General features: G+C 43.1%; 1 protein-coding gene across 1 annotated transcript; it reads right to left on the bottom strand.

The window, feature by feature from the left end:
- Nucleotides 1–421: 421 nt before the first annotated feature.
- On the bottom strand, nucleotides 422–22,624 carry IRS4 (insulin receptor substrate 4). The gene is made up of 2 exons (XM_064426854.1): nucleotides 18,910–22,624; nucleotides 422–2,811 (listed from the first exon to the last, which is right to left on the bottom strand). The coding sequence occupies exons 1-2, from the start codon at nucleotides 22,388–22,390 to the stop codon at nucleotides 2,807–2,809; spliced, it is 3,486 nt and encodes a 1,161-aa protein (XP_064282924.1). The 5' UTR covers nucleotides 22,391–22,624; the 3' UTR covers nucleotides 422–2,806.
- Between the last annotated feature and the right edge of the window lie 61 nt (nucleotides 22,625–22,685).

Raw genomic sequence — 22,685 nt, forward strand, 5'->3', positions numbered from 1 at the left:
CTTCCCTATGCACTCATGGTCAAAGTCTGGGGCAATTTTTTGTTCATGCCTTCTACATTTAAAGCAGAAAATGTACTGGGCACTGATTATATATATATATATATATATATATATATATATATATATATATATATATATATATATTTGTTGTTGTTTTTATTCCAAAGTGTAATTGTTTACAGGCACTATGAATCCATGGCAAAGAAAACTGGGTGTTTTTCTGTATCTTACCTTCTAAAGTAAGTGGAAAGGCAAAGAAAACTGGAGAGATGGTGAATCACTATCCTGAAACAGTGCTAAAATCTCTCCAAATCTTCAGGGATACAGGGTGACAAAACCACTTTCAGGAGAAGCAGCCGCAGCAGGAGGTCTGACGGAAAAACCCAAAAGTTTGTTTAAAAATAAAACCCAGACACGGAGCTACATGAACACGTATTTACTGCAAGTAGCTCTATGGAAAGCCAAGTCAGATAAATATAAACACTATACAGAGCTTCAAGCCAGTCTCCCAAAACCGCAAACGCGATGTGTTTTACAAAGAAAACAACAGAACAATATTTACAATGGAAGACAAAGCCAGATCAATCAGCCCAACTTTAAAACAGATCTGTGGAGCAGAAATAGCAAATATAATGAACAGTTTCAACCATATATGTTTTAGTTTGTACAGACAATAACTGTCCAATATCAAATTAAATTTACAGGACAAACATTGTTCTATCATTGGTATTTCCGTACTATACAGCAGCATAAACGGGTAGCTGGAAGGTAGTATATATAGTGATATGTTTTACATCATCTGAAAATGTTCTTCCAGCACAATACTGAATAAATTAGTTGCTGTAAACTAAGAGATTCAAAAAGATTGCATATTTATTATGCCGTACCTATTAGTATTTGTACCACTATACTTGAGGTTACCCATTTACTTATTTATTCAGCATGTATTAAATCAGTGCTGTATATTGTACAATGGCAGCCTCAGGGACTCTAATATGAAATAAGTATGTAACAAATTTCTTCAAAACAACCTTTTCCTTTCACATTAAATGTTTAGAACTATCTTCACCAAATTTTGATTTCTTAGAAAAGATGTAAAGCTTTATAAAAAGCTGTCTACGTATTGCATTATTCATTTATGAGACCAACCAACAGCTATATGGCAAGACAGTATCATGGTCTGTAAGAGTGGTCGTGTTTTTAATTCCTGTATGTTTAGCAGCAAGTAATTGTACCAACTGAAACTTCCCTTCCAGAATCAAAAACAGGTCTGTGCTTTTAAACCCTGTAGCAACAGTTTTTCCTGTCACTAGACACTGTGTAAACTGATTGGTACCATGTTTCCTAAAAAAAACCCAAAACAATCACCTCGTATTTTAGTGACATGTACATTTCATTACTGCTCAGAAACAGATCTGGTACACATCACTGAACAATCCAAGCTGACAGTGTCTGATTTGTTACACAAATTGTACCAGCACTCTAAAGGTTGTCTGTTGGAGGTGAGGCAGCCTGGCACATCCGTTGTACAATATACATGTGGAGGATTCCCAGCTGTGTGGTGCAGTACAGCATGAGGATTTGTGTACCACTTTGAAACCCTTTAGCAATCGTCAGTGCCTTTTATAATCCATTGCATGTACCAATGACTAGTGTCATGCTCTTTTAAGTTCATAGCAGTGTTAAAAAGCTAAACTCATTTCAACAAAAAAAAATTCAGTACAAGAGTGAAGCACTTAAATTGTAGAAAAATCAGGGCTTATTTTAAAAAATGTCAAATAGTCATTGTTCACATTTCTGTCAGTGGGATAAAGACAATCGATGAGCCAACATTTTATTTCCCCATTATGCCAAAAAGAAAGAACAAAAATAGTCCCAAATTAAAAGTGGGACTTTGGTTGAAAGTAAGATCAATTAGGGTGGTTTCCCTTTAAAAAGCTACAGCTGACAAGTCTAATGCAGAAGTCACAAACATTGGATACGACTCCGCAGTTCTCCATTCGAATCCATGAACAAAAACCTCATTTTACACAATTCATATTTATAAACAAGAACAAAAACAATCTACAAGACAACCAGCCCATTAATCCTACTTTGTACATACCAAAATTCTGAGCAAAAAAAATTTCCGTTTAAGCTCTGACAGACACTTGACTGAAAAGCCTCTAGCCTATGCTCAAGAAATACCTCTTGTACCATAAAAGCAAAACCTTAAAAAAAAAAAAGAAAAAAAAAAAGGCAGAAGAGGTCTCTTTTCCTCAGACCCGTCCAGTCCCACGGGTTCACCCCTCAAGCTAATGTGCACGTCTCCCTCCCTCCTTCTGCCCAGTCACCTGGAAAAATCCTGAACTGCCAAAGTATTTCTAAGCAATACATGTTTTAAGCTAACCACTTGTTAATGTACCAGAGAAGTAAAACCCATGTTAAACAGACAATCAGAAACCAGCTTTGACTTCTCAGAATATAAATTTTTTTTTTTAAATTAACAAGAGAGGCAGGAAGAAGAAAGGGACATACAGGGATCTCCTATTAGCATTCACACTGCCTCCCAAATAGATATGACATGAAAGACCAAATTCCATCACCAAAGCACAGCTATGAAAAAATGTCAATTCAAATTAATTCAATTGTAGAGAGCCGATGTCTATGAAATAAAATAATGAAAAGGATGTGTGTCTATGTCCGTGCTGGTGGAAATGAAAGTAGCCGGCTGGAGCTGAGCTTTGCTTCCAAAAGCACCACACAGTTTCTGGAGTTACCAGCAGAAAAGTCTTCTCTTCCAACAATGGTTTCCATGGCAATGCAATCAGTCTAGAAAGGAGGGGGAAAAAAAAAAAAAAAGTCAGTGACATTTCAGATGCAAGTTATATCAGAAAAAAAATGTTTTCTAGGGAGGAGAACACATGGAGCTTATCCACTGCAGGAGGGAGAGCTGCTGACTGCAGAACGCAGGTCCTCCGTGCAGGGGGGGACACCCCCAGCTGCCAACCCCTCAGAGCTCCTGAGGGAAGGAACAACGATGGAGCCTGGAGCAAGCACTGAAGAGCCACTGCAGCCAGAGTGACACGTGTACATGGCACAGGAACTGGGGCAGCAGCCAGCCCGTGCTGCCAGCCCGTGCTGGGGACAGCCCAGGGCTCAGAGCCCAGCGCTGCCTCGCAGGGTGACAGACCCGACACTGCACTCCCAGCAGGGCACAGCTGCAACACCAACACTCCTGCTCCAAGCAAGGGGCAGCAAATCAGCACAGCTGCGTGCCCTGTCCTCAGCTTTTCAGGAAAAAGCTTTATTTAGTTATAACCAGAAACACCTCACAGTACACCTGTCCCTTTTTGAAGAAAGTCTCGCTGAAAGGCAACACCCAAGTACAAAAGCACACAGCTCCAGCCAGCTCCAGCTCCCTTCTTCAAGGGCTCCAAACTGACTGGAAAAGGCAGAAGTCCAAGTGCTTGCTAAAATGAGGGGCAAAAAATATACTCTTGTGTTGTAGGAAGGTACAGATGGGTGACGAGGTAGAAATTACAACAGGAGGGAGCCTGCCCTCAAAGCACAGTATCAGCCCTGCAATTAACCATGCACATGCCAAGGTGAGAGCAACTCAGGAGTTTCCTGACATGGAAGACAAAGTGATGAAGGGCATGCAAATGCTTTCTCAGTTGCACAAACACAAATGAGGAACATATAGAAAGTCACTTTCCACTCCCAGCTGAGCCAACGTGAACACTAATTTTCAGTCTGGAGGGCTACTGCCAACCCAGCCAGTGAACCACACTCTCCCAGCTCAGCCAGACTGTCCTCTTCCACCATTTCTGTCCTCTCAGCCAAGACTGAGGACACACACACACACACACATATATATATATATATGTCCTCTGCCAGGCCAGGTGTCTGTGCTCACCTGCTCTGCAAGGTTTGAGGTACATGCCTGCAGGATGTACCTGCAGTACAGCGAAGAAGGAAACAGCCAGTTGCTCTCATTGAGAAACAATGAGGGCAAGAGGTTTTGGCTTAAGAAAACAACAGATACAGAAATGTCAGCTACTTTTTCCCTCAAAGCCACACAGTGCCAGCTCTCTCCCTGCTCTGGGAGCTGCCTGAGCTGCAATATGGGAACACTTCATTACACAGCAATGGCAGCACGGGCCCCTGGAACAGGGGAAGGGGTTTCTGGGCTTAATCCTGCCCATGCTCTGCTGGGGGTCACAGGGACATCAGCTACATCTCACTGCTGAAGATCTCAGAGCTCTTCCTTGCCTCTACTCCAAGGATATGCTAAAGAAAAGATGACCATGTAAAGAACAAGCATTATGTGTAATAATGCAAACCTGTATGTTTACTTACAAACCAATCATGAGGTATGCACACACAAACTCCACCCTGTGCTAAAGAAATTCTGACTTCTGTCCAGCTAAAAGTACTCTCCCTCTGAAAGAAATAAGAAAGCCAAAAAAAACCAGAAAGAAGACCAAAGCTCAGCTAAGCAGCCCTGCCCCATCCCAGCACTCAGCAAAGGCTGCCCATGGCTCCAGAGACAGAGGCAAGGCAATGGCAGGGCTGGCAGCAGTGTGGAAGTATAGATGGGTCCTTCCACTTCAGGAGAAACTCCCTTTGAATCCTACACAGCCCTCACAAAGGTCCTTGCTGTGTTTCATTTTTCAAATATTTCAGTGATTTCAAAAATACAGCAACTTCGTTTTCCTCAATTAAAGGAAGAAACAGCCAAAATACAGCCACAACTTGAGAATCTCTATTTGTGTTATTTCACAGACATCATAAGATCACTACAAAAAGCTATTGCTTGGTAGTCACAGAGCGTGATGTGGTCAGCAATGGCTTTGTTTTCACAAATGCCAACTGAAGCTATTATTTCTGAAATAATTTTCCTCTTTAGAAAAATATTGTTTTGTTGTAAGACCAAAGAATGAAAATATGCACCACAGCTTGCAATGAATCACACCTCAGTGATGCATGCAAGTCAAACATTAAAACAGTTAAAGCTTCTATATTAAACTTATACTCAATAAAAATTAACTTTACCAGCAACCCCCCACCCTTTCCTTGCTGTGGACCTGTAAGCTTACATAAAAGGAACTTCAAAAACTGTCTCTGCTTTTGTCAGGACATTTTTCCTCCACGCCTTACACACAAGACACACCTGAAAGCTGTCTGACAAGTTATTCTAATCTCTGCAAGCACATCCCCAAAACATTTTGAAAAGCAAAAGCCCAGTTGCTTCAATCAGACAATTCCATATGGCAGAATTCAGTATTTACACCTAAAACGTGTTGAAAATCTTCATAAACTAATGCCAAATTACATTTAAGGTATTTGGAGGGAAAGGCCTTAAGAGCAAAAAAACCCCAAGCCTGCTCAAGTCCTAAGTTTAATTCTCTGAAGCAGCCTGATGTACTCAGCAGCATGGCAACCAATTCTAAAGCAAGAGCATCGGGTAACTCTGAGCAGAACCCCAAACAGCACAGATTAATTTATCAGAAACCAGAAGAAAGCCTGGGACCACCCTGCAGTATCGCCCCTTCCCAAAACGCTGCACATCCTAAACAAGAGATCATTAATTTCCTCCCTCCATAATAATAAACTACACTTCAACATGTTTCTTCTCTATTTTTAAGGTAAAACAGAATTGTGTGAACTGTAAAAAAACATGAGTGAGTTTCACATAAACATTACCGACAAGCTGATGTCAGTCCATAAAGCCTTGAGTCTCTCATACATGGAGCTATTGGTTGTCACCACTTCTCTAATCCCCTTATTAAAGCTGGAAACTGCAATATTGCAGTTGGAGCAGTACAGCTGGCTGGTGTCCTGAGTCATCAGCACTTTTTTGGTATGAAAGTATCAAGCAGATATACATATATATACACATACACACACACACATATATATGTGCATATGTATATATGGACACATATTTCATACATACCACATATATCATGTATCTTTTCTCAGACAGAAAAGACTAAGAGCAACTTGTGAAATTTGACCACATAAAAGAAAAATATTTCATCTGAAATCTAAGAGGAGACCGAAGTCTTGCAAGATCCCTCCCGCAAAGTGCTGCAGTCACCACCATTCCCAAGGGCCACCCCAGGAGTCCATTCATGCAGCCGAAGGCCCACAGGTCACCCAGCACGAGCCTCCAGCATCACAGAAACCCCATGTCAGCACCAGTGACTGCACCCAGGGGCCAGTGGGGTCTGCAGCCCAGCCCAAGGCAGCTGTGCAGCCACAGCCACCATTCCCAAACACCCCCATCCCTGGAGCTGGGCTGGGTCACAGCACCCCGGGGTCACTGGGCACCAGGGAGGTTTATCAGGAGAAGCTGCTCATCAGAAGAGGTGTAACATGGGTTTAATGTGAGAACAAGGCCAGTGTGTGTTGGGCTGCTGACACCTGGATCCCCACCTCTGTGGCCCCTACCAGAAGGATCCTTTTGAAGGGACATGACCTTATTTTGAGAGGCTGCAAAAGAACTTGCACATTAAGCTTCTTAATGGTTCTTCTCTCCCACACCTGAACTGCTTCCATTTTTTCATTAACCAGTTGGTGAAGGAAACCTAATGAGGCCATGCAGTGCTTGAAGGAAACAGCAGTGCTTCTGTGAAGCTGAATATTTATTTCAGTCTCATAATGTAAGATTCCTTAGACATCAATTTCCTACGTTAATAGTACAGATATGGGAATTGCTGATCAACAATAAAACCCAGATTAACACTTCATACCAGGTCTCATATAAATGGATTTAACTCGGCACTAACTGAAAGCAAAGGAAGCTGTCAGGAAAAGGGATGAAGAAACTCTTCTATAAGGTAAACAAATCATGAGATGTGAACTAGCAGAGACAAGAGGTACATTCTCACAGAGTATCCCTGCACTCCCCTGAGTTCTCAAATAAAAATGCCACCAAATAAAGCCTGGTGGCCAGATCAGACAGAACTTTTGCTTGCAGTGTAAACACAAAACTGTTCCTGGACTGTCACAAGCTCTTCTAAGAAAATCTACACAGTCTAAAAAAAAATAAAATCTGATAACAAACAAGCAGCAAAAAAAAACACTGCAAAAAAAACTTTTCTATCCAAACTTCAACTCTATTAACAGATTTTCCACAAAAGCTTCAGCCTTTATTCAAAATTGAGCTCTGTTGCTTCAGACTATTGACAACAATACAAATTCAACTTCTTATCAATGTTTAATATGGAAAACTAGTCTAGACAGCATCCAAACATTTTCAAAGTTCATCTCATGAAATATATAACCAAAGTTTGGAAAATTGAAGCGACGTTCTCTTCATTAGACAATTCCATTTCAATTCATCAGTTTAAGATGGGATCAGATTATAAAACGAAATGCAACTGTCTGAATTTTGCTGAGGAACAATCAGGCGAAAAAGATCACAAGGCAGAACAGAAACTAAGGGGCAAGTATTTAAAACAGGATGGCAGCATTGCTGAAAGACGTTTTATTTAAAATTAAGGAACACACTGAGAAAGCACTGCAAGTTTTCTATGCAAAAATCACAGTTTTATAAAAAGTAGGGGCAGAGATATAAATCAGCTGTAATTTATTAGATGCAAACCCAGTGTGTTCCACTTGAAAATGTATGAGATGAGAATATACCAAATTTACACTTCATTTCCTGCATCTGAATTATCAAGGCCATACAAGCCAGGACACTTTGAAATATACTGAGAGGTTCTGAGAACACAGCAGACATACCCTAATTCTCTCAAAGAAATCCATCCTAATAATACTTGTTTTTACAGGAAAGGCTTTTACTGACATAATTCTGCAATTGATTCCTAAAAGGATAAAAGCTTTGCTTACGGAAGATATTAATTTAAGATAATTAAATTATTAAAATCTCCATGTCAAAGACTAAGACAGCTTAATACTTTGTGGAGAACACTGCTGAAGTTCTCCATTTCCTGAACTTCAGGTTAGGGGGAAATCAGAATTAATCTGATTTATGCAGATCAAAAGCAGCAGAGCAGCCCTAGATGTTTTGTGCACACAGCCACACAATATTCCTGTTGTTCAGGAAAGCACTAAACCCAGCACAACCTCAGGACACAATGTGGCATCCAAAAGCATTTTGTTCAGCAGCCAGGCTGGGGCAGGAGCACAGCAGAGAGCTCCACATGGAGCCCTCCCCATGGCAGGCAGGCCAGGGATGGCTCATTTGCCCAAATAAATTCTTCACAAATTAGTGAAAATTTTTCTTTTGCTCCAAATTTTACCAAGTACTATCCCATGCAATTGTCCTATTTCTTGGAATTCTTATTTTAATGGCACAGCTTTAGATCTTGCTAGAGGCACGCAGTGTCAGTTGAGAAAAGCTGAATTTCTTAATTTGCATCTAACAGACACTAAGTCTACAAATACAAATCAAAACCTGACCCACTTGCTGCATCCCTCACACGTGCAGTTGTGGTGCCTGGGTGACCCAAATGAGGCCCTGACACAGAGACATCCTGATTTGGCAAGGTGTTCAACTACCTGCTGACCACCAAGCACACACTCCATATAGTTTCTTTAGCCAACAACAGACTAATGATACTCAAAAACAGCTACCTAATGTATGTGGAACCTATAATTTTACTGACTTTCCACAAGCAAAAAAAACCAAAATCTGGTACCAAAAAACCCCTGTTGCATGAGCCACTTTTCACTGGGTAAACTATTTAAAAGCAGCAACTGGTAACATACACCAGAACTGTTCATTCAAAACATGGTTTTGCCACTATCAGTGCTCAGCAATTTCATGAGCTAAAAACCTCTCTCGTGCTTTCAGATAATTTCTACTCACTTAGCAGAAATACCTTATCTCTTGCACCAGGGGCTTTTTTTCCTGTTGGAATAAACAGCAGGGTTGTTTCTAGGAAGGCCGTATGCGCACTCCCTAATGTCATCTCTTGTGCTGATACTATTCCTAGAATTAGTAAACTTGCCTGCAGTTTTGGCAGAGGTCTAATACCAACTCAAATTGCACTGGACAGCTTGACAAGAAGTTATTGGAGGTTTTTTTGAGGAGTTGTTTTGGTGGTTTTATATTAAATTTCTATTACAATATAACACAACAGCACTAAAAATTAACTCTTCTCCACCTCAAAATACATATTTCAAAACTTCAGATTTTCATGTTGCAGAAGAATCAAGAAAAGGTTTTCCTTTTGAAAAAGCATTCTCACAGCAAGTGTGTGAGTTACTGCACCTGACCTGAACCACAGAAAATATGGGTAAATTTTAGCCAAAAAAAACAAAGTTGTTTGTGTGGCTTCTGAGAACACCACCTGCTGCAATTCCCTCTGCTCCTATGACAAAGGTCAGGAACTCTCGGTGCCAACAGGGAGGAATATTTCCTGTCTGTGCTCTTGCTGCAAAGTGGGCATTATGAACTCTTTGGAAACAAATAGGAGACAAAACAGCCACAGCAAACACCTCTGCACACACAGCCCTGCTTCCTGCATCCAGAAAGGACTTTGAATACTTGGGAAGTTTCAGCAGTGCAGAGAAAACTCCTGCAAGGTGTGACACAGCTTCCCAGTGAGGAACAGACAAGAACCCCTCAGCCTGCAGAGAAGAACTGGGACACAACAGGAAATTTTAAAAGCCCAGATTATACCACAGGTCCACACTGCGTGTGGTACAACACACTGGACAAGCCTAAGGCAGAGAAGGGCACAGCATCTACACCATCCTAAGTGGCCTGGAGAAAGAAGATAAGATTTGTTATCTCTTCCACTACACACACCAGGGGCTGCCAAAATAAGCTGGTACTGAGCAGGGTCCAAAATGCACAGAGGTCTGCAGGCAGCATGTCCTGATGGATTGTGGGCTGCTGTGGATACAAGGAGTTAATGCAAGATCAGAGAGAGACTGGAAAAGTACTTGGATTAAAGAATTATAAAACAGACTTGAATTATAAAACAGACATACTATATTGGGCCCAAGAAATCCCCCAAAGCTGAAGAAAAAAAAAAAAAAAAGAAAGAAAATCAGAGGCTTGGGTGTGTGTTTGTGGGAGGCATTATACACACCTGTCCTGCTCTTCCTCTGCTGGGTAGTGTCTGCTTGCAGGCACAGGTCTGGGGCTTGAGTGAGCCAAACTTCTTAGGAACACAACCAAGAGAAAGGGCAGGGTCACTCATGACTAATGAAACAGCTCCCCACCTTTCAAACCACCTTTCCCAAAACTTCCTTTCTACATGGAGTTTCACCTGTTGTAATTCATCCCTTCCCTCTTCTCAACCACTTTAGTCCTCAACACCTGCAAGCATTCAGCACTACCTTCTTCTTTCACCTCTAGTGCCATAAATTATTGTCAAAGGCAAAAAGTTACTACACAGCCAAACACCTACACAGTTACACACCTGTGCAGGCTCATGTGTGCCTGCATAGAAAAATAAATATATCTTTGCCATCAGTCACTCTCTGCTATCATACACAGCAGTGGCATGCACCAATTTTTTATATTTCCTAATTATTACATTATCACCTCTCCATTAATATTAGGACACCCCAAAGTCTGGCTCACTCAGGAGAGGAAAAGAGAAGTTCAGATTGGACTGCATGTGTGAAGCAACATCTTCTCAAGCCTCAGGACATGCCCAAGAGCCAAGGATTGCACTTTCAGCTTCCAGGAGCAGTTTGGGAGCTGACAAGGACAGAGTTAAACTGACTAAACACAGACAACATTTAATCAACAGTGTCCAACTCTTGTTTAGGGTCTGCCTTGTGGAACATGTCAACATTAATATTTCAAACACTCATACCCTCAAGAGTGAATCCAGCCTTGATGCTGCCACCACTTCCAGATTTACCCAAAACCACTGCAGCATCTGCTCAACCTGAGCTATAGACACCAAAATAAAGTCACATTCTCCTGTGAAAGTGACTGTGCTGCACTCCAGCCTCCACAGGCATCACTCCTGCAGCTGACAGCACTGCAGTGGCAATGAGCAGGTCCCATGCACACCTCCCCACCTAGAGATGGGCTCTAAATGCTCTGGGGCATTGGTTATAAATCCTAAAGGTGACTATCTTCCAAGCCCCACTGTGCCTTCTCTCCAATGCTAGAAGACTGCCTGAAACTCAGAGATGCCACCTAAAAGAACCCCAGGAACGAGCCAGTAGTAATGCCAAGGCAGTTCCACCAGCCTGGCTGCCTCTGGAGCAAAGTCTCACCAAGAACAGAGGCCCCAGTCCACACCACATGAACTGCCAAGGGATGCTGCACAGGGTGATCCTGTGTTTTGGTATACATTCCTGCGTACCTGCTCACACCAAATCTACCAGCCACAGGTCTGCAGGAAAATTAACTTACAGAAAGGAAAAATAAATAAAAACAGGAAAAAAAAATATCACATTCCACATCTAAAAGGGAGAAGTAAACACTGGGACATGTTCCTAACTCAGAGATACATGTTGGCCCACATTCCTCTTACCAAGATTAATATCCTGGCCAGTGTTCTGACATTCACCTCATCCTTTTCAAGTCATTTAAACCATTACAACACTACCTTCCCTTGCTCCCTGCCATGTGCATACCCTTCCAAGTGCCTACACCAGCTTCCTCTCCTACAACCACTCTCAGCAGCCTTTTATCTCTTCCAGGCTCTTATCTGGACTCTGCCAATGGCAGCAGCCTTGATCTCTATCTTACTCTCCACCCCAGCACATTAGGTTTCATCCATCTCTTTAGTTTCATCTTTAAATTGTAAGCTCCTTAGGAGAGGGACCAACACATTTACATTTGTGGCACCATATGGGGGCCTCCATCCTGTCTACCAGTTCAGGTTCCACAACAAGCAGAGATCCTGTCTGGAGAGATCCTGTCTGGAGCTACATGCTTTCATTAACAGCCTGTTGTAATAATGTCTGAATGACCTCAAGATCAAATCTGTTCATTTTTTCAGCTCATTTCTAACTGATTTCCTGTTCACCACAATCTGCAATTTAAAAACACCTTGTTCTACAAACACTTAAATACAAATCCCACCCACCCCAAAAAAAAAAAAAAATCACACAGTGAAACACAGAGAGAAAAGGCCTCCCAAAGCATTTCACACAAAATTTCAAACAAAAACCAAATGTTGTTGCGGAGCAATGTACTAATGGAAAAGCAAAGAGCTTACAAATGCTTCTAACAGATTAACTTAAGATTCAAAATAATTCCATACAGGAAACAGAAACACAGTGCCTGTCAATAGCTTAAACAGGGGTTTCATACAAATGACCTATCCCACGGCCCACAAGAAAAGCTCTGCTTGGGCTAGTATGCAATCAGGACACATTTATCAGTGATACAACATCTGCCTCACTGCCACTAAGAACTTCCCAAACTCCTGCTAGCCTAAGACATCTGGGTAACAAGAAGCACTAGTTGCACTAGTTCCCAAAAAATAATTCAGGTTCAGGCTATCCAGTAGGAAAAATGTTACATGGCTAATTCATCTGGTCAGCAAGAACCTAAACAATAAAGCAAACTGGGTCAGCATGAGTACAGGAACAGAATCACACTATTCCCTGTGGAAGGACAGTATCCCACAACAGTGCCTCAATAAATTCAGAAACCAATTTTAACAGGTTTGTTAGCAACCCTTTTGATAGTACTTCCTACAATTTTCAGAAGAAAGGTAAAAGCACTTTGATATTCTCAGTCTTTCTGCAAAATTCTGTTCTACTAAAAAGGGAACCTTCCTCCAAGTAGGCAGCATATTTATCAGCCTTTCATACCCTAGCAAAAAGGAAGTACTATTCTTATCTATTTATGCCCTAAATAATAATTCAGTTTGATATTTATAGAAGTTCATAACATACATATGCTATGCAGTGAATACAACCCCTAATTACCTTTAGTGGTAATTTATTAAAGTTTTCAGTTTTCTTGAGTCACCTTAAGTTGCATCTTTACCTTGGAATTACAGGTCTTAACTATAGTAATTTCAGTATAAACCACTTATTTCAAAAACCCTCTCTTCTTGGAAGAACAAAAAAGATTAGACCTCACACTTAACTCACGAGTCACTGGCACACAAAACTTATATACACACAGGTGCAGTCTCAATGGTTTGCATCCAACCATAGATCTAAATCAACAGAAAAATAATGTCTGGAAATAAGCAACCTCTGGCCCTTAAGACACAGCTCATGACTTGAAGAGGGCAGAAGATTCTTGCTAAGTCTGCACTGTTGCTCCTGGGGTAATGCTACACCTGAAGCAAAATCTCCACAAATCCAAACACTTATATATGTTCAAGATCGTTTAGATAAGATACTCAGCAACACCTCTGAAATGCCTTTGATGAGTCAGGCTCATTTACCTTTGTCTTCCCACTGCCCTCAAGTATGTCAGAAATCCCTTCCTGATCACAGTTCTGCCTCTCAAGTAAATCATAACCCATCCCTAAGCTTGAGTGACCTTCACAGAGTTGCAGGGCTTGATTAAAACTGGAACACACTTCTCCATTTTTCCCTTGTCACTGCCTAGACCTGCAAGACAACAGTGAGACTTGTGCAACTTGTATTCTCAGAGGATTGTTGAGAATATTTAGAACGTAAACTGAAAAAAAATTAAACTGCAAATTTTCAGGGTGGACCATCAAACAGCTATCCAGCCAAGTCATTACACACCATTTAAGGTTGTGTTGTAAGACAATAGCCCATTTTTAAGAGAAAACAAGCAGTAATAGTACATCCCCAGGTCCAGAGAGTTTGACTCTCTCACACCTGCCTTCCAGTTTTATCACTCCATTTTCCTTTGAGCTGAAGAATGCCACATTTGATCACAACAGTACCTAAAATAGAACTCTGGAGTTTGTTTCCTTCTTCAGCTCAGAAAAACAAACTTGTTAGCGGAATCAACAGAATTCAGCATGGTTTTGGGAGCACCACAGATCCACAAACAGAGCACACACACACCAAGGTACAACACAGTACTATAAGCTCTTTTTAGTACCACCCAAAACCTCAAGGTATAAATCCTCCCCCGAGCAATCAAAATGACGAAAATGTATTAAAGATCCTTTCATAAAAAAAAAGACCATACACAGAGAAAAGCAAACCCAAACTCTACCTACTGCTAACATACCACTGGACATACAAAAACCCCAAAGAAATACCCAGTGACAAACCATCCCAGTAATCACATGCTGGAATACAGCTCCTGGAAAGACCAAACAGCGCTGCCCACCCTCTGCAACTCCAACCTGCTGCCCCAGCCACAGGGGAACAAGGGGCCCTCAGACATCAAGGGAGGAGGGGAAAACGTGAAGTTGTAGAGGGAAGAGTAAACCGGTAATAATGCGTTTAAGATTTCAACAAAAGACTTTAAAATAAAAAACAAAACAATCCCCAAAACAATCCCAAAAAGCACAGTGAACCCACGCTGGATTACTCCACACCTCCCTGCATCCTGAAGCCAATGCTTTCACCCACCAGACAGCTAGAAGTGAAAGGTTTTAACTTCCAAAAAGACAAATGTCACCGTCAGCTTATGGATTCAAAGTCTGGAAAGCTGATTTCCAGAAGTATTTCAACACTGACTCCAAGTAAGCATTCTCTTTCAATGGCAGGGGAACATTCTTGTCTCAGTCTCTCACCAAAGAAGTAAAACTGAACTGATTCTTGGTCAAATATGTCATAATTAACTCACTCCCACGCCACACAGCAAAAATCTGTTCTGCCTTCAGCAGCTCACATACTACTCAAGAAGAAATTACCTTGGGTATTTTTAAGCATAGCTGCAAGTTACCCAATATTATTAAAGTGGCATCTGTTACAGCAAGATTAAAATGCTTTGTTTGGGTTTTTTTAAGAATTATTATCCTAGCACTACTGCAAAGATGTAGGATACACAGCAGCATTTGGATGTACTGCAGTAGAGTTCTTCAAATTATTTTTAAATGGGCCCCTGCCTTAAGAATTCTGCCAATACAGAAGAGCCTCAGTTTGAAACAAACTTTAAAACCACTACTTAGAAACCCAAAAGGAGTGGTTATTTGCTTCATACCTCATAAACTGTAATTTACTATATTAGTAATAGCTAAAACTTTCAGCTTCTGAATTTCTTAAAGTGTATATTGTTCCTTATATTCTTCAAGATTTTGCATTTGAAATATGCAAGTTACCAGAAAGGATTTGGACAATTTGAAACATAAGTTTTGCTTTACAGCTGTTGTTGTTTTACTTCCTCTCAGCTTCCCAAAGTATACACAAGAACTCTCACCCAGTCTAGCACAGGAGAGATTAAAAAGGTGAGGAGCAATTATGTTATAATCCTGCACTTTACAGAACATCTTAAATGATATCATAGCATAGTGTTAGAATACCAGGTAAGTATCACAGAGTAGCAGGTAAGATTGAAGAGTGGGTGTAAAATACCTGAGCTGCTATTAAGGTGAACATTATATTTACTCTAAACAGCTGGTTTTTGAGGCCAGGGTATCTTTGCAGGTATAATATTTCTAATTAAGACTTAAGAAACTTGTATTATACAGGACTCATTATGCATTTTATTACTGCCCATTCTCATTATCCTGCTTAGTTTCTACAAGGTCCAATAACAAGGTATACATTAGCTAAGCCCTGTTTGAAGTAGCTTTAGTGTTCTGTACTCCTAGCACAAAATGTCATGACTCAGATTCATGTAATCAAAACTGCAAACCACTTGCTTCAATATTGTGTAACAATTTCATGATGAAATTGTTTTGCTAATGACCTCCTTAAACTGCAAGCATTGAAAATCAGTATCTTATATTCTTATTATCATTATCAACATAAAACCTGAGCTCAGCTTTGCCGAAACCCCTAAAAAAGTTTAGCAACAAGTCAGGCCTAGTTACCATTCCAAGTTTGTGCTCTCCCCCTCCTCCATACAGGTCATGAATGGAGAAGGGAAAAACAAAAAGTTTGATTCACATCAGTGAACATGAACCAAAAGTATTTTGGGAATTACAATGAGGGAGCAGTGATGCATTGGAAATCACTCCACCACCCTTGGCAGTTTGGAGAACACAGCTGAGTCACAGAACAAAATATGCCATTTAAGCAAACAAAAACAAAAAGCAAACAATCCAAAGCTGGGAAGTGTCTTCCTTCCAAAAAAACTGTGGTTCCAGGAGAAGAGATTAAGTTCTCTACCTGACACAATTTAATACAGATGGGATAGCTCCTTTCTAGGAAGTTAAGGGTAAATGCATCTGCTAAATATTTTCCTTAAGAATGGATTTAGCCACAGAGCACTTTTTCAGGCAGAGAGACTGAAAAAGTGAGATGCAGTAGAAAGCACGCAGTTCTGCTAAGTCTCTGAAAGTATTAAAAATAGAAATTACCTAAAGGCACACTACACCTTTTCAGGAGACAAGAGGTTTAAGACTGAAGCTTTATTTTCACTACTTATTGGAATGTGAAAATGTTTTTCTGGATTACAGAAAACTTTTTGAATATTGAAATAAAAGCTTTATTACCATAGAAACCAATAAGCTGTTTAAAGAATACAGACTTCTAAAATTGTGCTTGCTATAGCTCAGACACACGATTTCATATGTGAAAATAAACAGCTATCCTTATAATCAAGAGTTTTAAGTCATTCCATATACATCACCAATTTACAGTCTGGCAAGCTGCTTTTAGCCTGGATTATTCCAAAATCTGTTCACCCCTTCATGAGCCCCTACAAGTGGTAAGTGTCCACACCCCACCCACCCTCCTACTATATACCAGAAATATTTTACACTGCCTTCATAGAAGACTATTAGGCCTCGTAGAATTTTGTGTTACTCATCACGACTATAAGGATGCTTGATTTCCTGGCAAAGCCCATGATTTTTGCACAGAGCTGTTTCTGCCTTCTTTTAATGCATTTCATTTCCAGAAAACTTCAATTCCCAACAAAAGCCAGCAGATGTTATTCCTCTGGCTCCTCTGCAACTTGTAAGCAGGGGGCTGTAGATACTTTGCTGCAGCAACAGTAAGCAAAAGGCTCATCATGAACACAATTTCTAAACACAGTATCTCTTGTAAAGTATTTTTCAATGTAATATTTACAATATAGCTGAAAGGAAAACATCTTTGTTCTTTTTTCATCCTAATTATGCAAAAAAAATTTTATAACACAATTTTAATCATATAAGGGGAACTTTAAAATTGATTAAAATTAAAGGGCCAGTTTAAAATTCTGCTGGTTTTGGAGGTGCTTAAAAAAAACACGAAAAAACAAACACAAATTAGCTGCAGCAATCAGTGTGCCTCTGACTGCAGATTTAGCAGACAGATCTTTGAAGTGCTGAAAGACTGACTTTGGAAGAGAGCACTTCTTGGACTGGCAACTTTCAACGTCTTCTAAATTTGATTCCAACCAACAAAACAAAGCAGAGGAAAAAAAACCACTAAGGCAAACCACACATTTCTGAGCAGCCCCAAGCAGTGCTGCCAGACTCTGAATGGCATGCGAGCTGAGTCAGGCTTATACTTTCCACTAGTAAAAGCTACACAATTTTAAGGTCCTGCAATACCTTCTACCTTTAGAAACTTAGTTTTAAAGCACAACTAGGAAGAAAATAACCTTCCAGTGTTTGAGACTGTAATTAAAAATATTAAAAATATAAAAGTCAGCAGCAGCCTACCCCCTTACTGCTTTATCTGTGCACAGCGTAGACAACTATCAATGTCCAACCATAATTAAATATTTCCTCTTAGTATCCAATAATGTACTTTGTAAAGAGAGGAAAACATCATTTCCAACAAAAATTATTTTCTACCAGCGAGTGAATTACTGTAAGGAGTTCAGTGGGTCACTGGCACCAAAGCAATGATTATTCTCCCAGAGCTCACACACACTGCTCAGCCGGGGGACATGCACTGACACCACTAATTACTGGCTTTGCTCCCACCATGAGAGCTCATGGTATGAGCAGCAGTGTCCCTCCTCTTCCCCAGACTCTTTCTCCCCACCTGCAACACCTTTATTTATGCACACTTCAAACTGCATCACCTTACTGCTGGGTCAGACCACTGACAACCTGAAAGGCAGCAGCCTCCCCCACCAAGTTTCAGACCTGGAAGACACTGCTCAGAGCCTGCTCTTCCTCAAGCACAGGCATTCCTCACCTTCCTCACCTGCTACACAACAGGCAGACCCCAGGGAAAGCTGACAGCTCAGCTGAGCCCCGGGTGGTGAATGTGAAGGCCATGAGCTGCCTGAGCCCCCTCCACACTGGGCAATCAAGTCCTCAGGCTTCTCCAGAGGACACAAAGATGCTGTGGAGACCAAAGCTCAAAAGCAGCCACGAAACCTTCAAGGGGGAAAAACTGAGTTCTGTTTACATCAGATTCAGCTAAATAAATTTGAGCAGATTTGCACATTAAAAAAAAGCTATAATATGTCTTTCAACTACATTAAGAAGAAACAAGAAATATATTTAAGCCTCAAATTCTGAGCTCTAAACCAAATTTAGCCATGTTGGGCTTTTAAGTAACAAAAATTTCAGTTCATGAAAAAAAATGAAGAGTCATCTAGTTCTAAGAAAGAAAAAATAGCAAAACAGAAGTGAAGGAAAGAACTACTGTAACATCAGGACAAGAATTCACAACATGAAATACCATTAATGCTTATGCTAGCAAAATTAATTAAAGAAAAAAAAAGGCAAACGACAGTTTGATAACACCTCTGACTGCCTAGAAGAGGCACATAAATGCTTTAGGCCGAGGAGCACATCACCCTTCACTGCTGTTCAGCGGTTCAGATGCTGCACTACAACAAAACTGGTTGTACTAGAATAACACGGGAGATTATAAAATGCATTTACCCCACTCTGAAGACAGCACTAAGCAGACAATCTAATTCCTATGGTTAAGCAAGCATGAAAGGGAAGTGCTTTTAAAGTTACAAACCTTTTCTCGCGTTACACTTCAGCCCATCTGATCTGCTGAAATCTATGCTTACATAAGCTCCACTGTCCAAACCTGAAGTACCATTTTGGAGATGGCAAGCTGGCGCTGTAGTACTCGCCTCACAGCTTAGAGGGTCATCACGTAAATTCAGAGCAATGTAGTTTAAGCCATTCTGAAATCCAGTTGAGGTATCCCTGGACATTTTGTTTTCCTGACCATCAGAAATGTTTTCATCCGGTTTCAACCAAACGTTGTCGAATGAGGCAGAGCTGTGTCTTTTGCTACTGTCAGTAAAGAAAGAGGATGAGGTTGTCACAGTCCCAGCAGAAGAGAACGTCTCAGAACTGTGTCTCCTCCTGCCTTGAGGGTCAGCTCGAATCACTTTCGGTCCTATAGGAGGGTCAGAGCTAGGGACAGAGAAGCTACTGCTACCAGCATATCGATCAACAATGCAGAGTCTATTAACGATGGAAGAAGGACTATCCATCTTCACAGCACTGTCAGATTCAGTGGCAAATGGCCTTGGTGGTGTTGCTGCCATGTTGAACGTCATCTCAGTGTAGTCATCAGTCCTGTTACTTGCTGTGCTAACACAGGCAGCACCAAATGAGAGCCTGGCATAGTCAGGGTTTGGTTGGTTTCTAGGAATACTGGAACTTGCATAAATTGAAATATCTGTTAGGGAGTTTGACAGTTCCTTCGCTGCTTTCGGTGACTGCACATCCAAGTCAACACTCATGTAATCAGAGAGCGGTGACTGCCTGTGGTCACTACTTGAGCCTAGAGATGATGGAGATCCTTCTGCAGATAAGGAATAGGGCGTGTTACTCGCCTTTTCACTGAAATCAATATTGATGTATTCACCAGGACTCGCCGGCTCAGGCGGAACTGTACGATCATACATTCTGGGGATGGTATTACTCCCTCTCGTACCTAGGGGCAGCCGTGTGGGCCTGGCAGCCCTGCTCTGCACAAGTCCTTCATCCGAACCCTTCAACGTTGGCAATTTGGAGATGCCATTAGCCAGAGTCTCGCTGCTGACCCCCTTCACATTTTCTGGTGCACCATACAAGAGTTTTCCAGGTGAAGACATTGGAACATATTCACTGTGGTCACCATTTTGTCCTGATAATGCCTTAAAGCTTCGGGGCAAAGAAAAATATGAACTAAAACCTTTGGAAACAGAAGTGGTATGGATATAATTTGAATCACTGGGGTGTTTTGGAACTGAATTGCCAGGTGACATATCCATATACTCGTTGTTTACGATCTTCTCATTACTTCCTTTAGAGGCAAATCCAGTTAAAGGACTCCGTACAGGTGAAGAGCTGCCCTTTGGAAACATCATCATATAGCCTCGGGAGTCAACCTGAGATGGTGACCACGAATTGTTAATCTGTTTTGGAACAGACATGCTTTTAGGAGTCATTGGCAAATAATCGCTGGTGCTGGATAGAGAAGATGCAACTCCTGGCATCATTGGCATGTACCCATCATCCCTGGCTTTACTCCTGCTTTGGTTACACGTGGAATCAAGGGTAGTGTCACTGTACTCCAATTCATGGTTATCTTTCAATTTTGGTGTTTCAGAGTAAAGTAATCGTCCATGATTTCCTGCAGAATCTTCATCCAACAAAGCTGTAGTTTGCGTTGTCTTCTGCTGCACTGCCACAGAAGCTGGCTTTGTCAGAGAGTAAGCTCTTTTCCTGAAGCATTTTTCAGCCTCCATATAATCATCTCTTGAGCCATCATCTCCCTGTTGCTTATTCATGGACATGTACTCACTCAGACAGTTCTCCTCTCTGATAGGTGGCGTGTTTCCCAGGGAATCTGGTGTATTACTCCTCACCCTAAAGTACCTGAAATCGCCAGGGCTGGAGCCATACTCATCAGAAGAGATGAATCCCCCATCACTTGGGGAACCACAAACAGATGAGCTGGAAGGCCTGGTCAGCATGTCCGAAGCAGAACCATGGCCACTGCTGGAAGAAACACTGATGGGACTTGTGGTGGAGGGAAAATGAGAAACAGGCAGCGAAGCAGACCTGGTGTGGTAAGATGAGCTGAAAGCAGCTCTCACGTACCTTCCACTCCCTTCTTGCCGGCCCAAATTCATCCTTGCAGTATTCAGGTGTATCAGACTCCCCGTCACTGACCTAAAAGGTCTAGTCATGGTTCCTTCTCCTTCACTGGATGTTCTGAAACGATAGGAGTTGTTGCTTTTGGTGGTAGGAGGAGTGCCTCCAGCAACGCTCTCAGTTCTAGATCTTCTCTGCAAGCCTGTCTGGCTGGGGGGAAGGTTGCCCAAGTGCCTTCTGGTGGTGATGAAGGATATGGGATTGGTACCGCTGCCACCACCAGAAGACTGGCTCTTGCTTCGGGGCCTGAACTCTGCAAAGGCCTTCAGAGCTTTCATAGTATCCAGAAAAGTCTCGTGCATATTTTGGGCAACAACCGAATCATCCACTTGCATCCAGAGCTCTCCAGGCCCAATGGAGGCAGATCTGCCCACTTCAATGAAGAAGAAGTTCTCTGAGTGTCCGCAGCGGCGAATGTTCATAAGCTGCAAGTGAACAGAGGGCACCTCCGAGTTCAGCTTGACAAGGTGGATGGCTTTGCTGGAGAGGCACAACCTATACACTCCAGTGAGGTTTTTCGTTTGTCCCAAGCCTTTGGGCTTCACGTTGACCTGCCACACCTCCTTGAAAACAGTGCCAGGCCTCAGGGTGGCCCCGTAGTGCTCATCATCGTCATCCACCTGCTGGTCGGCATGGTCCTCCTGCTCCAGGAAGCCCCTCTTGCTCTGATTCATGAGCTCGCTGATGGCCTGGTACCAGGCCTCCTGCTCGGCGTCGTTCTCGGCCAGCATGGCGAAGTACTCGTCCTTGGTGTACAGGGCTATAATGTGCTTGTGCTTAGCGTCGGCCCGGCGGCTCACGGTGAAGCACTGGTACAGGGGGATGACCCGCTTGGGCGGGGGGCAGCACAGCGCGGCCGCCCCGCCGGCCCCCGCCGCCCGCAGGCTGCTCTTGAACTTCTTCTCGCTGTCATAGTACTCCAGCCGGGCGGGGGCCAGGTGGCTCTCGGCCCGCAGGACGAAGTAACGCTTGTGCCCGTGCTTCTGCTTCCGCAGGTACCCGCATTTCCTCACGTCCTCGCCGGCGCCGCGGCCCGCCGGGGGGGGCTGCCCGCCGCGGCCCGCCGAGGGAACGGCCCGGCCCGTTGCGGGGGCGGCCTCGGGCGCCGGGCACAGCGAGGCGCTGGGCGAGCGCCGCAGCAGCAGCAGCAGGTGGTGCGGCTGAGGGGACGGGCAGCGCCCGCCCTCGCCCGCCGCCGGCTCCCCCTCGCCCGCCGCCGCGCCGAGCACGCCGGGCTCCTGCTGGGGCGCGGCTCCGCCTCCCGTGTGCCGGGCGCCCGGCTCCTCCTCGCCGCCGCTGCCGCCGCCACCGCCGCCGCCCGAGCCATTCATCCCGCTCGCCATCTTAGGGGCCACGCAGGGTCCGGTGCCGCCGGGGACGGGGCGCAGGGCGGGCAGCGGGAATCCGCGCTCACCGGAGAAGCGCCCCGTGCATGGGAAGCGGGCGGTGCCTCCTGCGGCCCCAGCCCGCTCCGCGCTGCCCCGCTCGCTCCGGCCACTCGCACTCACGGGCGGCGGCGGCGGCACCGCGGCGAAAACATCACGTGACTCCGCGGAGGGCGGGGCCGCGGCGGGCGGGGCGCGCGGGGCGAGGGGGCAGCGGCGAGCCGACCGGGCCGCGCGCCAGAGTGGCAGTGGC

The sequence above is a fragment of the Passer domesticus genome, chromosome 7, assembly GCF_036417665.1.
Source record: "Passer domesticus isolate bPasDom1 chromosome 7, bPasDom1.hap1, whole genome shotgun sequence".
Taxonomy (NCBI): domain Eukaryota; kingdom Metazoa; phylum Chordata; class Aves; order Passeriformes; family Passeridae; genus Passer; species Passer domesticus.

Excerpts from the sequence above, each read along its gene's own strand:
- IRS4 (XM_064426854.1), bottom strand. The coding sequence starts at position 22,390 with ATGGCGAGCGGGATGAATGGCTCGGGCGGCGGCGGTGGCGGCGGCAGC.